Source organism: Protopterus annectens, chromosome 9.part0 (assembly GCF_019279795.1).
Source record: "Protopterus annectens isolate FY-2018-M chromosome 9.part0, PAN1.0, whole genome shotgun sequence".
In the NCBI taxonomy this organism is placed as follows: Eukaryota; Metazoa; Chordata; order Ceratodontiformes; family Protopteridae; genus Protopterus; species Protopterus annectens.
The window spans coordinates 1,290,825,923-1,290,843,768 of record NC_056743.1 but is presented as its reverse complement, the minus strand read 5'-3'; the positions used below and the strand labels follow the sequence as shown (position 1 = coordinate 1,290,843,768).

Below are 17,846 nucleotides of genomic sequence, written 5' to 3'. Positions count from 1 at the left end.
GCCTCAACCTTACAGGAAACAGTCACAATGACTTTCCCTTTTGTACGCCAAGCACTTCCCTTTTGGAAGCCCCCTTAGGGGGAAAACTAGCACTTTTTTCTCAAAACTGGCAAACAATCACCCAAGACAAATGGGTTCTGAATATTGTGTGTCAAGGTTACAGGCTCCACTTTCATACTTTACCAAGGCTAAAAGGAATGCCAGACCTGCCACAAAATCAATAGGCAGAGGCACAAAAACAAATTTCAGCCTTCATGGACATGACAGCTATTCAAAAAGTACCAGAACAGGAACAAGGACAAGGATTTTACTCAAGACTCTTCCTGGTCCCCAGAAAGGACAAGACCTGGAGGCCCATACTAGACCTTTCAATTCTAAATACTTACCTGGATATTCCGAAATTCAAAATGTTGACATTACAGCAGCTTCTACCCATGCTGGGCAAGAAGGCTTGGCTTGTTACTCTGGACCTCAAAGAGGCATACCTGCATGTCCCTATCAGACAAAATTGCAGAAGATTCCTCAGAGTCAAAGCTGGTACAATGCACTACCAATTCTCTGCACTGCCCTTTGGCTTATCTACTGCGCCCAGGGTCTTCACAAAGTGCCTGGCACCAGTAATTGCATTTTGCAGACAAAAAGGAATTCATATATATCCATACATGGACGACTGCCTCATTCAAGCAGAGACAAAGGACATTCTTCTACCGCATCTGGCATTTGTAAAAAGCTTGCTAATTTCTCTAGGGTACACAGTAAACATAAGTCAAAACTAGTGCCCTCACAACAGATTATATTCCTGGGTGCCAGCTTAAATACAGCGGCCCAGATGGCTTACCTCACGCCAGACAAACAAGTTCAACTAACCCAGTATTTTCAATTACTGGCAAAAAAGTCCCATCTCCCTGCAAGAAAAATTCTGCAGGCCCTGGGATTCATGGCATCCTGCATACTACTAATACCATATGCCAGACTGCATATGAGGAAATTACAGTGGTACCTAAAAAGTGTTTGGACTCAACACTGTCACAGTTTAGAAGCAGTAATGCCAATGATTCCCTGCCTACAACAGGAGTTTTGATGGTGGGCACAGGCATGTCACCTAAACAAGGGTCATCCTTTTACCCAACCGACAGCCAGGCAGACTCTAGCAACAGATGCTTCGGATTACGCCTGGGGAGCACACATGGCAGGAAAATGCATTCAGGCCAAGTGGACCACAGACCAGATGCATCTTCACATCAATCAAAAAGAGATGTTGGCTGTTCAAAATGCCCTAACAACTTTCAAGGACCTTCTGCATCCAGGACAATTATTATTAAAGACAGACAACACCACAGTAATGTGGTACATAAGCAAGGGGGCACTCATTCTTATCCCCTATGCAGGCAAGCCATGACCTTGTGGAACAAAGCTCTAACCTATCAAGTTCACCTGCAAGCACAATTCCTGCCAGGAAAGAAAAATACTCTGGCAGACGATCTAAGCAGAAATATCATGGACCCTCATGAATGGAAATTGAATCCACAAATCTTCAGCATGGTAACGCAAAAATGGGGATGCCCAGACATAGATCATTTTGCCTCCCCACTGAATTGCCAGTTACACAAATTCTGCACAAGGACTAATCACAAACAAGCATGGAAAGTGGATGCTCTTTTGTTCAGCTGGAAAAACCTAAAAGTTTATGCCTTCCCGCCACTGCCTCTCCTTTCAAAGGTACTCCTGAAAGCCAGACAAGAGAAACCACAGACTATCCTGATTGCTCCAGACTGGCCACGCCAGCACTGGTACCCTATCTTAAGGAACTTAGCTCAAGGCCCACCATGGATTTTGCCTCAAGTGCCACACCTTCTGACTCAACAAAACAATCAGACCCTGCACGGTCAGCTCAAAACCCTAAACCTGGCTGCATGGCAGATTCATTAGTCAAACAGGCAACACCTCTCTCTAAAGCTGTTATGGATGTCATTTTGGAGGCCAGGAGGCCTAGCACCAGGAAAGCTTACTCAGAAAAATGGAAGAGATTTTGCTCCTGGAACCAGGCTCAAAGCCTTGACCCTCTTGTTCCAAACATTCCTCAGATTTTACAATACTTAACTGAGATGCTGGACAGAGGCCTATCCTTCTCATCAATTAAGATTCACGCCTCTGCCATTTCAGCACATTACAACACGGATCCTCCTTTATTCTCTCATCCCTTGCTAAAGCAGTACCTCAGAGGGGCTAAAAACATAAGACCACCCCGGAGAGCCCCAACACCAACTTGGGACCTCAATTTCGTTTTGGAAAAACTGACCCTGCCACCTTTCAAGCCAGCCAATACAGCCGATCTAAAATTTTTATCATGGAAAACAGCTCTGCTCCTGGCAGTAACTTCAGCACGAAGAGTCTCAGAGCTACAGGCATTAATGGCAGTGGAACCTTTTATAATTGTTCATCAGGACAGGGTTTCTTTAAAGACAAACTGTACCTTTATGCCAAAGGTGGTATCTAGTGTGGCTCTTAACCAAACCATCCATTTGCCAACTTTTTATCCAAACCCCCAGAATCAAGGGGAAAAACTTCTGCATTCTTTGGACATAAACAGGCAGCTATACTTCTACTTGGACAAAACGAAAGCTTTCAGGAAAACTGAGCAAGCTTTCAGGAAAACTGAGCAACTGTTTGTAGCATATGCTGCAGGATCACAGGGCAAGGCTATCTCAAAGCAGACTATATCCAAATGGATATGACACTGTATTCGCTACTGCTACACACAGCATGGAAAATCAGTCCCAAATAATATTAGTCCACATTCCACCAGGGCAACAGCCACTTCAACAGCCTTTCTCAGAGGAGTACCTACCAAGGAAATTTTGGAGGCTGCAACTTGGAGTTCAGTGTACACCTTTACCAAGCATTACCACCTGCCTCTTTACTGTAAATCCAAAGCAGGATTTGCCACTGCAGTTCTGCAGGGCCTCATAGCCAGTCCTAACTCTTTATAGACCAGCCACCCAACCTTAGCTTTGGGATTCTACCCAAGTGTATTGACTGCAGCATTGTAACACGATGAACATAGTACAGTTTTTTACTTACCATAAATGTAGATGTTAGAGTGTTCACACTCCTGTAGTCCAGGTTAACTTCCCTCCATCCCCTCTGAACTAGCTGGACTTATCTATACCTTTCTATCCTATACAACCTTTGTGGTGTATTTGCTTGTAACTGAAGGTATTGTTTTTATTTTATATGTATACTTTTTATTAGCAATATGTATTGCCTACCTACTTGGGGGCACCTGACATCTGGGGCAAGAAAAACTGAAGAAAATGGCATTGAATGCATCTTATATACCTCTGGCGCACTGACGTCAGGGAAGAAGCGACAGCAACCGACGCTGGACCAAGACTTTGTAACTCTGGCCGACTGTGGGACCGCCTGACGGCAGGCTAACCCAAGTGTAATGACTGCAACAGTGTGAGCACTCAAACATCTACATTTTTGGTAGGTACAACACTGTGCGTTTTTATTAGGAGAAATAAAAACATGGATCCAACATCTTTATCCTCTGGAATTTCAGATTCCAGTTTTGAGAGTTATAAAAAATAAATAAATAAAAAAATAAAAAAGTGACACTGAATCCAGGTCTCCCTTTTATATCCAGATCCCCAATCAGTCTGTAACTACAGGCACCCAGATTTTGCTTGGGGAGCAGTTTTTATCCGGTTAAAGGTGCAAGACCAGTGGAACTCCTCAGACAGCCCAAAGCACATAAAAATCAGAGATATTTGCTGTAATCCATTCTGCACTGCATTTATATGGTTCATAAGTTTGGGGACACCAGGTTGTATCCTCTGTGCAGACTGGTTGTGATGACTTTGGTGGTAGCTCTACAGTATTCTTTAACCCTCCAAGTATCTTGCATTGTAACACAGCAAAATATAGTGGTAGACAAGCTGAACAGGACCAGGGCAGATACCTACCAATGGAAATTGAACAAAGGGTCTTCCAAGAATTGATCCAGTTGTGGGGAACACCTCAGATAGATTCATGTCTCCTTTGAAAACAGACAACTGAACAAATTCTTCCGCAGGACTCCTTCCACCTTTTTTTCCAGGCTTGCTTACATTTTCATTCCTATTGTTAGAAATGTTCCTTTATGCTTTTCCACCAATTCCACTGATACCCAGTACAAGTTATCTAAAACTCATTGTTGTGACTCACTTTTTGGTTGAAACAGCATTGGTCTTTCCATCAAACATTATTCAACAAGGGTAATTACCACAAGGTTCCTCACCGACTGGTCTTAGTTCCACAAGAAAGGGGAGGTTTGATGCACTGTAGTCTCAAAAAAACTTCAGCTAACTGCCTGGATGATTCAGTTTTGAGTAGTTTTAGGCACTATTTTCATGAGACTGCACAGAATTCATTCATTGATTCATTCATTTATTCAGTCATTCTATGTTGACTGAGTTAGCCCCGCTAGGCTAGTGGCCTCTTTTCAGAGAGGACCAACCCCAAGGTGGTATTTGTACTCTTAGGGGAAGTTTGACCAAGTTATTGGGGAACGTCCCCTATTTTATTCGTTAGTTGCTTTGGAATCTTTTATATCCTTGTGAGCTGTCACCAGCTCAGGCAGATGGTATCTCAGTTTGTCTAATCGGAAGGATGACGCACTCAGAAGTGCAGCACCCACCTCATGCTGTACTGCGTTGTTAGTAATCAAGTCTACGTGGCTTGTAAAAGGAACCTACAGCTATGTGCACCAAAGGCAAATGTGCTACCTGTTGGTCCACAGACAGAAGGTACTAAAGGAGACTAGAAGACCTGCTACTGTGAAACCTTATAGTAGCAGAGAGAAAACATTTTCTAGTTTTTGCTTAGCCAGTAACCAGGGGCCTGTCAGGGAGTATGTACCATTGGCTGTTAAATGTCTCTGTAAGTACTTTTCTCTGGCCTGTTTTACTCTTCTGTCAAGATCCATCTTGTGGCCATTTCAGCATGTCAGCCCATGGATCCTCCCCTATCCTCTCTGTTTTCTGGTAAAACAGTTTAAAGGAGTGTTGCATATTAGGCCTCCGTAAAAAAAAAAAAAAAAAAAAAAAAAACAGGTGGCCCCTTAATGGGATCTTTTCTTTGGGGGTAGAAAGGTTCACTATAAATTCCTTTGGACCAGTTCATCATGCTGATTTACAGTTCATTACTTGGAAGACTTTTGTTGTTTTTGCTGTGACATCTACAAGGAGAGTATCTGAGTGACAGGCTGCCATGGTGGGTGAACTCTGTCTAGACTTCTATGGAGATAGTGTCATTAAGAGAAAATCCCTCATTTATACCCAAAGAGTTTACTTTAAATCAAGATGTCATTCTCTCAGTATTCTGTCCAGACCCTCAGAACCAGGGAGAAGGAATTCTACATGATTTTGGACATGCAGCTCCTATACGAAACTAAGCCGTATAGGAAAGCAGATCAGCTGTTTATTTCTTATGACTGGGCTAAAAAGAACTATCTGGGTCAAAACAGACTGTTTTAAGATTGTTGATCTCTGCTGTTGCCTCTTTTTTATACCTACCATTGTGAATTAGTTCAAGGCAGTGTAAAGATGCATTCTGCTAGAGCCTTGATATTTACAGTGGTGTATCGCAAAGGGGTGGACTCAAGCATTCTAGAGGTGGCAGCTTGATCCTTTATTCATACTTTTGTAAAGCATTGCATATTTAATTCTTCTTCCAAGGTTCAGGACTGGCTTTGCTAAGGTCATACATTAGGGGCTTCTGGATCCTTATCTTTCCTCCTCCCAGGTTCAATAGGTTTTGTTAGTCAGTCCATATAGCCAAAAGGCTACTGCAGCAGTGAAACTGATGAGTGTAGTACAGTGTGTAAGTTGCACTTAATATAACTGTAGGTCTTCTAATTCCTCATGTTTGCAGTAGACGTACCCATTCACCATCCCCCTACTTCTATATATAGTTAGTTGTTAGAATATAAGGTTATGTTACTGTTTCGTTTAGAGGCTAAGGATAAGTACACCCCTCTCTGTGTATGGGCAAGGAAGTCCTGAAGATTTTTTCACTCTGACTGCTGATTTCCTTTCCTCTAAACACTCAGCAGTCAGAGTGGAAGTGTTAGAGGGAGCCAGAGCTTTATAAAGTGTGTGTGGAAGACTCCCGAGAATGGTGACATTTGTTGCAACTGTGAATTCCCAGATAAATTCCTAGACATCACTTCTTGTGAACACAGTGAATAAAATATCTTGCCTTGAACAAAGCTTGCAAAACCAGATTGTGACAGTGCCTTTGTAACACTGCTGTTATGGCAAGTGCATCTTACACAGCTGTACTTTATGGTGCCATGCATGTTTCAGCTGTTTGTGACCACCATCACCTCGTGGAGAACAGTGGAAGAGATGCTGAATCTAGGTCTAACAAGGAGGGTTCATTCATTCACTGATCAACTAATGTGGTAAGTTTGCAAGAGCTATGTATTTAGCCATTTAAGTCTTCGCCTTTAAAATGTGTCAGACTAGGCTTGTAAGGAAAAAAAAATTCTCATAGTGCTGTATGGTTGTTTAGCAATGGAAATAAAAAGTACATTGTTTTACTGACACTTTATACACAAGTTACTGTTACTGTTGTGGTTCCTGGAAAGGAATAACAAATGCAGAAAGAATGGTTCATACAATAGATTGTAGCAGAAGAGAAGTAATGCCACCATAAGATTTTTTGCCAGTGGTCTGAACAGAGAATTATGCAGTTTATATTTAGTTATTAAAAGATTAAAGTGGATTAAGAAAAAAAAAATGCAGTTAGTTTGGCTGACAGAAATGGAAATTTGACAGGTAGCCACTAGATCTGTGGATAGGAAATTTCTGTGTTGGTTGGCTAATGCCAGGTAATATTTTGCAAACATGCTGTTTTCTGTGGTGTTTTTGTCAGTGAAATGAGCTTTCCCATGTCAGTTGAATGGTGAGTGGTCTGAAGCTGGATAAAATGTAAAAGCAGCAGTTGACTGCTTTTCTCATAATAGTGTTTGTGTTTTCACTGTTTCTTTGTGTCAGGTTTGAATTTTTTTTTTGTTTATCTTATGCCAGTAATGTAGAAGGAACTTTTAGGGGTTGGAGTGTGGAAGACTCCCGAGAATGGTGACATTTGTTGCAACTGTGAATTCCCAGATAAATTCCTAGACATCAGTTCTTGTGAACACAGTGAATAAAATATCTTGCCTTGAACAAAGCTTGCAAAACCAGATTAAAATATTTCTTTATACTTCTGGCCTCACTTGGGAGCATGGAATCTTGACAGCAGTTTCTTCTCCTTATTTGTTGCTGGCTCTTGAGGTTTGCTACAGAGTACTGCTTCCTTGCTCACATCTAATAATTGTTGTGGTGCTTAAGAGAGTAAAGCAGCATTTGCAACAAATACTGCTGGCAGAGTGTCAAGTGGAGGGTAAAGTGCAGAAGAATATGGTAGCACTTTGATTAGTGAATATGGTAGCACTTGATTAGTATGTAGGCAGCAGTAGTAGTGCTTTAGTTTTATGAATGAGTATAGCTTTCAGATAGGGTTGCCAGCTGTCCGGTTTTCTGACAAATTGTCCAGTTACCAATTTCATTCAAAACCGGACGCATGAAGTCCGGTTTTGCGCCACTACCCACTGCCACAACAAGTTACCGGCTTTCCTAAAATCTTTCTTAGGCAACGGGCAGGTGCTCAGCTGGGGGAAAGCCCTCCTCACATCGCTATCAACTAAAAAATGAGGAGGTGGTAATCCCGCCCACTACCCGACCCCATCAGACTGACAGCAGGAAAGTTTTCAGATCTGACAGTCTGTCGATTTGGCCAACCTGCACTTTGAATGACACTTGTTCCGTTAGCAGGACGATGTGTATTAGTAGATTACGTTGCAATAGATCACAGGAAAATGCCACTAGTTAGCCCTGCCGCGGTAATTCATAAGTACCACTCACTCGCATACATAAGTTCTGATGTTGAAAGTGTCCAAACCATGTACTGCAGCATGTTGGAGGAAATCGGACCACCCGGAGGGAACATATGTTTAAGTGATATGCTTTACACAAGAAGCAGAAAACTTCGTTGTCAGAGAAAGGGCACAGAATATGGTACCAAACTCCAGAGGCAACACAAGGCTCACATCCTGCTGTCAGAGATACATTTGGCGGTTTTCTATTTCACTGATTAACCTGATTCACTGATTAGCAGCAACAAAGGTACAAGTGCATTTTTTTTCATTCTGAACATTTCAGAAACGTGGAGTACAGGTGCCAGAAGTAACATGTGACTTGCATAAAAAAAAAATACTCCCAAAATAGTCTTTTTTTAGTAGATGTATCATGTATGCATAACTTTCAGCTATGATCTACATTTATTAAAATACATAGGGATATATGTACATTTTAAAATGCAGAGCAGGTTAGGCAACAGTGAGATTGTGAGTACAAAATTAACATTTTTAACGACCAATATTGAAAGGTGCAGCAATGGCTAGAAGCAAAAGGCACAGCTTTCACCATAGCTCAAAAGATAGTTTACAGTCACTGCTCTCTCCTGTAATGTGCAATTTAAAGTTTACCTCAGTCCAAGTTTTATTCGTATTTGTCCGGTAGTCCAGAAAACACTGTAAAAACTCCAGTATTCTGTTTGAAAAAGGAAACGGACTATCCGAGTTTGTTAAATCGGCTGATTTACTATGCTTTTTTGCAGAAAAGCATAGTAAATCAGCTGAAAGCAGGCAGCAGGAATGGGAAAAAGGGGTGTTCCCGCATGCTGACATCACATTGACATCACATAATGGGCAGGAACTGGGCGAGGATAGGCGGGGTTTCGGGTGATGTGAGGGGTGTGGCCTTACTCCGGTTTTACCCACAAAGAAAGGTGGCAACCCTACTTTCAGAGGGGTGCTTGTAGCATTTGGAGGATCATTTCCAAGTGTGTGTTTTTTAGATTGTGATATTAGTTAAAGTATTATCTAGGTTCTGAAACTTTTTTTTCTTGTGAGAAAGAGCTGTGTTTGTGTGTTCGGGGGTGGGTGGGCATGGTGGAGTCTGTATGCGGAAGTACAATTTTTAGTCTCTGCATGCCAGCAGTCCTATGTGTCATGCATCATCCAATAATTTGGTCCAGGAAATACCAAATTATAAATGAAAAGAAATCCATGTCAGTTTTACTTGAGTTTGTTGTGAATGTATGGCTGCTGCCTTAAATACCAGGCATGGATCTTTTGAGTCGGTAGCAAGCATCTGTAAGCAGCTATCAATCCCTTTTTCTGAATGCTCCTTTTCTGAGGCATTGCTTTTGTATTCTTTCAGTTGCTGACTGCATTTAGGTATTGAAGATGGGGGACACACAGTTTTAGTTCTTACTGTTTTCCCTTTCTCTGTTTGCGTTTTGAAGTTAGATTTGTAAGTAGCGCGGGTGGAATGGATGGGGGTTTGTTTCCTACAACCGTGTTTGGCTTGAATTTTACAAATTGATTAGTAGTTTCTGTATTTATTTATTTGAGTATGTTTATTGCTTGTGTGGTTTAGTGCATGCATTTTATGGTGTGGCTGTTAGGATTTTGGGGAGGGAAGTCATGATTTTTCTTCATGTGGTAAGGTATCCTAGATCTCTTGCATTAACCTGTGTATTGGTTACCAAAAAACTATTCTTTTAATTCCATGATTTGTAATGTAGTTGTAATCTGTATATATTTTGTCAGTTTCTAGGTGTTCTAAATCCCTTGAAGTAGCTGAAAGAATCTTCTCTTTTGTTGACTTGCCTATGGAGTGATTACAAAAAAGCTATTCTTGTAATTGTATGTTTTGTCTACTTCTAAAAGTTGTGAAAATATTTGTTGAAAAGAATTTGTGACTACCTGTTACTAATAAATAAATTGTAATGATGTTTTTTTTCTTTCTTTTTCCCTTTGTTTTCTCTCGCTTCATTTAAAACATCTATAATTTCTGCTTGCATCCCACTTTTCTGTGGATTAAAACTATAAACTATACTGAAAACTCTGTTACTGGCTGTTCTGTCTTAACACCTCTGAATCCCAACTTGACTCACTTGATTGGATTTCTGTTGCATTATCTTATTTTACTTAACTTGGTTCTTTTTGTTTTTGCATTTGTTTAATTCTTTCCTCTTGTCTTTATTTGTATATGTTGTTTTGTTCCAATTGTATTCTACCTTCCTTTCATGCTGTATTTCCCCACCTAATGTTTTCAATATGTCTGTATTTGACTGTTTTCATACCATCTTTTTCCATTCCCCTTGTCTGGCATGTATCGCCCTTGAAAATCTACAGGGTTCTATGGATTGCAGGAGTCTGATCTTGACAAAGTCTTCCATCTGCCTACCACTACTTACATTGGCGGAAATGAGACTGCTCTCCCTCTTCGAGAAATTGTACGCCGACTGGAGGTGAGGTGGTTTAATATTTTTTGATGCATTTGTGGCATTGCTATTACTCACATCTGAAGTAAAGCATGCATATTTTATTTAGTGCATTTTTTACTATAATACTTCATTCTTGACATGTAATGGTTTAATTAAAATTACAGCAACTTAGAAGGCGAAGGTAATGATACAGCTGTTAAGTATTTGTTTATATGGGTCAGAATATGGGGAGATACTTACAGGAAGCTCCCCTTTTGGTGTGTGTTACCTTTGATGTACTAGTTTGTGGAGAGATCTTACCATCCATTTATGTCTTAGTTTATCTAACCAATTGGGAAGTAATTTGTTTCCATGAGCACTTTTTGGTTCATTGCATATGTTATGCTTGTGATAAATGTGGAAGTTTTATTAGGATAACAGAAGAAAGTCTCCTGTCCTTTGTCTGATAGGTGATTTGGATTTTTACCACCCATTTGACCTACACCCAGAGCAGGCAGATGAAACTTAAATTTAATTTCAAATTAAACATCTCTCCCGAAATATTTCATCTCAGGTAAAACATCAGTAGTAGACTATGAGCCCAGGTGGATGATATGTGACTACAGTCCAAAGTTGCCTGATATATTGGCATCAAAGTGAGTATGCACCCATGTGAACCAAACCACTAATTATTTACTGTTATGCTGACTGCGGATTTGTGTGTTTTGGCTGTCAACTTTCCTTAAAGAAATTTGCAAATAAATTACGATATTAGTGTCATTTTCCTTTTTGTTTGACTATATCCAGCTGTCCAAGAGTCTAAGGAAGAATCTGACTGATGTTCATCATGTTACACTACTGCAGTCATTACATTTGGGTTATCCTGCCATCAGGCGGCCCCGCAGTCGGCCAGAGTTCCAAAGTCTTGGTCTGGCGTCGGTTGCTGTCGCTTCTTCCCTGACGTCAGTGCGCCAAGGGTATATAAGAAGCACCCAATGCCATTTTCTTCAGTCTTTCTTGCCGCGCGGTGCCCGAAGCAGAAGCAGTTCGCAAGTGCCGGTCGGCCGACTCCTGAGATTTTCTAAGTCGAATTTCAGATCTGAAGTCTTCAGTAAAGCGAAGTACCCCGTTGGGAAAACTTTTTTCTTGCCTCAGACCGATGTCAGAAAAGGTTAATAATTGTATTTCTTGTGGGAAGCAAATACCTCATAAGGACTTCCACTCTTACTGTATTCCATGCCTAAGCCCTGATCACAACGTCACATAGTTGTCAGTTTTGTGCTAGATTTAACAAACGCACTATAAAAAGATGTTTTGATTTTGCTTTGTACTACTTTGGCCGAAGGTTCAATTAGACTATGCCGTCGGATCAACAGACGACCGTGATACCGAAAAAACGCAAAGGCAAGGATAAAGACAGGCATCCGAGGTCCAAAACAGACGAAACCTCTTCTAGGCCAGTCGCCAGTTCTCATTGAGGTGCTTTCGCAGCCCCTGACACCCGCTACCTCAGAGCCACAGGCCGCCTCCGACTCCCACGTGGAGACAACTAGGCCTCTGGAAACTCAAGGTATTGGGCCTACGGAAACTAATCCCTCAGATGGGTCCGGAGCCGCTGAGCAGGCATCGGCTTCTGAGGATGTTTTCAGACCTTCACAACTTACCATTAAAGACAAAGAAACAAGTACAGCATTCTCCTGGACAGTCCTCCATGCCTAAGAAACAGATGTTTATAATGTCTGAAGACCTCATTACCCTAATCAGGGTTTCCCATCCCCCTCCTGAGAAAAGGCCTAGGTAGGATACAGTCTATTATTCCTCAGATCAGCTTTCCATTTCCTCTGATTCCTCTTCAGACCAGGGATACACTCTACCCCCCTATGCGGACTCTGATGCTGAAGAATCTATCCCTTCAGCCTCTCCTCCTCAGGATTATTTTTTTGGGGAAACTTTACATACCATGAGGGAGCATTTCCATTGGGAAAGTCAGGATTACTCAGAATCCAAGAAAAGGCTCAGGGATTTCCTTTTATTACCTCAGCACAGGCCCCTGGCTATTCCGCCTGTGCTAGATATTGTGGATGATGTGTTCTCTGAATCCAGCTTATCTCCTGATTCTTTGCCCCCTGCACCAGCCAAGCCAGATAGATAGAGTCCCTGACTCTCACAAGTTTCTTTATAAAAACCCTTCTGCTGACCCAGAAACTGTTTCCCAGGGTCCAAAAGGGGTTTAAGGCTTCCATTGCAAAAAATCCAGTACCCTCTGACAGAGATTCCAGAGCTTTGGATAGATGGGGGAAGAAAGTATACATTTCTGCAACTTTAGCAGTAAGAGCTTTAAATTGCCAGTTTCACATTCTTAAGTACCAACAATATTTAATGTTAAAACAGAAAATGTTTGCAAGCTCAGAAGCTCCTGATTGTAAAGAAGTGCAGGATTTATTGCATGCAGTTGAACAGGTGGGAAAACATACTCTGCATTGTGGTTTTGATTCTTTAGAGGCCTTTTGTAGAGCTGCAGTTACAGGTTCTGTGATTCGAAGACATGCTTGGTTAAAAGAACAGAGCTGACCTGAGACCTGATCATGTTAAGGCAAAATTATTGGATGCTCCTGTACAGCATGATACCTTGTTTGGTGTTAAGGCAGAAGAGGTGTTAAAGAAAATGGAGGATATAGCTAAATCTATGCAAACAGTCAAGGATTTCTTACAGGTACAGCCACCTCGATTTAGCAGAAATTGGCCAACAAAGAATTGGTCCTTTCCAGTGTCAGACAGGCCACAGAGAGGCAGATACAGACGCCCAAGAGGCAAGCAGACAACAGTGGGGCACCTCAACCCCAAAAGGAGGAGAGGATAAGTCTCACCCTTACAGGAAACAGTCACAATGACTTTCCCCTTCGTACGCCAAGCACTTCCCTTTTGGAAGCCCCCTTAGGGGGAAAACTAGCACTTTTTTCTCAAAACTGGCAAACAATCACCCAAGACAAATGGGTTCTGAATATTGTGTCTCAAGGTCACAGGTTCCACTTTCATACTTTACCAAGGCTAAAAGGAATGCCAGACCTGCCACAAAATCAATGGGCAGAGGCACAGAAACAAATTACAGCCCTCATGGACATGAGAGCTATTCAAAAAAGTACCACAACAGGAACAAGGACAATGATTTTACTCAAGACACTTCCTGGTCCCCAGAAAGGACAAGGCCTGGAGGCCCATACTAGACCTTTCAATTCTAAATACTTACCTGGATATTCCGAAATTCAAAATGTTGACATTACAGCAGCTTCTACCCATGCTGGGCAAGAAGGCTTGGCTTGTTATTCTGGACCTCAAAGAGGCATACCTGCATGTCCCTATGAGCCTAAATTGCAGAAGATACCTCAGATTCAAAGCTGGTACAATGCACTACCAATTCCCTGCACTGCCCTTTGGCTTATCTACTGTGCCCAGGGTCTTCACAAAGTGCCTGGCACCAGTAATTGCATTTTGCAGACAAAAAGGAATTCAAATATATCCATACATGGACGACTGCCTCATTCAAGCAGAGACAAAGGACATACTTCTACAGCATCTGGCGTTTGTAAAAAGGTTGCTAATTTATCTAGGGTACACAGTAAACGAAAAGAAGTCAAAACTAGTGCCCTCACAACAGATTACATTCCTGGGTGCCAGCTTAAATACAGCGGCCCAGACGGCTTACCTCACGCCAGACAAACAAGTTCAACTAACTCAACATTTTCAATTGCTGGCAAAAAAGTCCCATCTCCCTGCAAGAAAAATTCTGCAGGCCCTGGGATTCATGGCATCCTGCATGCTACTAATACCATATGCCAGACTGCATATGAGGAAATTACAATGGTACCTAAAAAGTGTTTGGACTCTACACTCTCACAGTTTGGAAGCAGTAATAGCAATGATTCCCTGCCTACAACAGGAGTTTTGATGGTGGGCCCAGGCATGTCACCTAAACAAGGGTCAGCCTTTTACCCTACCCACAGCCAGGCAGACTCTAACAACAGATGCTTCGGATTATGCCTGGGGAGTACACATGGCAGGAAAATGCATTCAGGGCAAGTAGACCTCAGACCAGATGCATCTTCACATCAATCAAAAAGAGATGTTGGCTGTTCAGAATGCCCTAACAGCTTTCAAGGACCTTCTGCGTCCAGGACAATTACTATTAAAGACAGACAACACCACAGTAATGTGGTACATAAAGAAGCAAGGGGGCACTCATTCTTATCCCCTATGCATGCAAGCCATGACCTTGTGGAACACAGCTCTAACATATCAGGTTCACCTGCAAGCACAATTCCTGCCAGGAAAGAAAAATACTCTGGCAGACAGTCTAAACAGAAATATCATGGACCCTCACAAATGGAAATTGAATTCACAAATCTTCAGCATGGTAACGCAAAAATGGGGATGCCCAGACATAGATCTCTTTGCCTCCCCACTGAATTGCCAACTACAAAAATTCTGCACAAGGACTTATCACAAAGAAGCATGGAAAGTGGATGCTCTTATGTTCAGCTGGAAAAACCTAAAGGTTTATGCCTTCCCGCCACTGCCTCTCCTTTCAAATGTACTCCTAAAATCCAGACAAGAAAAACCACAGATGATCCTGATTGCTCCAGACTGGCCACGCCAGCGCTGGTACCCTATCTTAAGGAATTTAGCTCAAGGCCCACCATGGATTTTGCCTCAAATTCTACACCTTCTGACTCAACAAAACAATCAGATCCTGCACGGTCAGCTCAAAACCCTAAACCTGGCTGCATGGCAGATTCATTAGTCAAACAGGCAACACCTCTCTCTAAAGCTGTTATGGATGTCATTTTGGAGGCCAGGAGGCCTAGCACCAGGAAACCTTACTCAGAAAAATGGAAGAGATTCTGCGCCTGGAACCAGGCTCAAAGCCTTGACCCTCTTGTTCCAAACATTCCTCAGATTTTACAATACTTAACTGAGATGCTGGACAGAGGCCTATCCTTCTCATCAATTAAGATCCATGCCTCTGCCAATTCAGCACATTACAATACGGATCCTCCTTTATTCTCTCATCCCTTGCTAAAGCAGTACCTCACAGGGGCTAAATACATAAGACCGCCCCGGAGAGCACCAACTTGGGACCTCAGTTTCGTTTTGGAAAAACTGACCCTGCCACCTTTTGAGCCAGCCAATACAGCTGATCTAAAATTTCTGTCATGGAAAACAGCTCTGCTCCTGGCAGTAACATCAGCATGAAGAGTCTCATAACTACAGGCATTAATGGCAGTGGAACCTTTTATAATTTTTCATCAGGACAGGGTTTCTTTAAGGAGAAACCCTACCTTTATGCCAAAAGTGGTATCTAGTGTGGCTCTTAACCAAACCATCCATTTCCCAACTTTTTATCCAAACCACTAGAATAAAGGGGAGAAACTTCTGCATTCTTTGGACATACACAGGCAGCTACACTTCTACTTGGACAAAACAAAAGCTTTCAGAAAAACTGAGCAACTGTTTGTACCATATGCTGCAGGATCACAGGGCAAGGCTATCTCAAAGCAGACTATATCCAAATGGATAGGACACTGTATTCATTACTGCTACACACAGCATGGAAAATCAGTCCCAAATAACATTAGGCCACATTCCACCATGGCAACAGCCACTTCAACAGCCTTTCTCAGAGGAGTACCTACCAAGGAAATTTTGGAGGCTGCAACTTGGAGTTCATTGCACACCTTTACCAAGCATTACCACCTGCCTCTTTACTCTAAATCCAGAGCAGGATTTGCCACTGCAGTTCTGCAGGGCCTCATAGCCAATCCTAACTCTTTATAGACCAGCCAACCAACCTTAGCTTTGGGATTCTACCCAAGTGTAATGACTGCAGCAGTGTAACACGGTGAACATAGTACAGTTTTGTACCTACCATAAATGTAGATGCTTGAGTGTTTACACTGCTGCAGTCCAGGTTATCCTCCCTCCATCCCCTCTGAACTAGCTGGACTTATCTATACCTTTCGATCCTATACAACCTTTGTGGTGTATTTGCTTGTAACTGAAGGTATTGTTTTTTTATTTTATATGTATATTTTTTATTAGCAATATGTTTTGCCTACCTACTTGGGGGCACCTGACATCTGGGGCAAGAAAAACTGAAGAAAATGGCGTTGGATGCAACCGATGCCGGACCAAGACTTTGGAACTCTGGACGACTGCGGGGACTGCCTGACGGCAGGATAACCCAAGTGTAATGCCTGCAGCAGTGTGAACACTCGAACATCTACATTTATGGTAGGTATAAAACTGTACTTTTAGAAGGTATGGCTTACCTTTCCTTCATTTCATCTTTTTCCTTTTTGTCACACATTATCATTTTCTGTACTTCCTGAAAGGTTTTTAAGCAGGTCAAGATTTGTTTTGGGAAGAGTCAGTTTAATAACAGTAGTAAAAAGGAAGTTGTCCTCACTGTCACTGTTTATCATAGAGCATACCTCCTCTTTTTGTGACACCTTTTATTGAATTATCACTTAAGACAAAGGAAAACATATACATTTATATAAACAACAAACCATATCAACATGTTCTCCATAACAAACATTATACATCACATTTGCTCTTTTGTATAACTATTATCAATCCAGCATCACATAAACTGCTCAATTCTTGCCTTCCCTTAAACCTCACTCCTCCTCCTCCAAAACATTATTCCGCATATATTTTCACACAATTTCCATTTTTTTTCCTATGTAATTTGCTTCTACCCTTTTTAAAGATTATACTTCCACTCCTTTTATCTCTGTTACAGTATTCAGTACTTCAAATGCAGTTGGTTTAGACTTTGATTTCTTTTTTCTTGTAATTGCTTTTTTTGGCAGACACCAGAATTAAACTTAACAAGGATCCTGTGTCCCAGCTCAGAAGAATTGGTTCCTTAGTTACACCCATTTGCTTACTCAGTATTCCTGACAGAGTACTCTGTAGGGAATTTTTGAAGTCTGCTAACTCATTCCACTCTTAAAACATATGTTCGCACTTACTCCTGTCTTCCACATCACATCTCCAACATTTACCATCTACCTGAGGAAAAATTATTTGGAGCCTACTTGAGGGTGTAAAAATACCTATGCAAACACTTCCAAGCAAAAATCCTAAATTGTCTAGACTTTGCATACTTGGGAGCGATACATGTGTCCTCCCATAGTGTCCTTGTGAATCGTTAATCCGTTCTCCTCTTAATCTTTTTTTAACTGCTTCTGATTAATTCTTAGTTATGCAATATTGTACCGTACTAATGGTCTCTTTTTAACAGCAGCGTTTGTTCTAGATTCAACTAAAAACAATACAAAAACAGGTCTATGTCCTTGCATTCACTGTTGCAGTATTCTTAACATATGGAATTCCCTGTTGTGGAAGGCCGACTTTGGCCAGTATACAGAAGCCTACTGTTGCTTTAAGGCATGCCGAACGTCACACATATGCTCCTGTCG

The 17,846-nt window shown here is 41.7% G+C and overlaps 1 protein-coding gene across 3 annotated transcripts in view; it reads left to right on the top strand.

Moving 5' to 3' along the window:
* The window catches only part of OGDH (oxoglutarate dehydrogenase), a 1,195,521-nt gene that overhangs the window by 472,631 nt on the left and 705,044 nt on the right, over positions 1-17,846 (top strand). For all 3 annotated transcript variants that reach the window (XM_044084237.1, XM_044084236.1, XM_044084238.1), the window contains one exon: positions 10,292-10,407. In XM_044084237.1, coding sequence (XP_043940172.1) covers positions 10,292-10,407 — 116 coding nt within the window. The remainder of the gene's footprint in view (positions 1-10,291; positions 10,408-17,846) is intronic.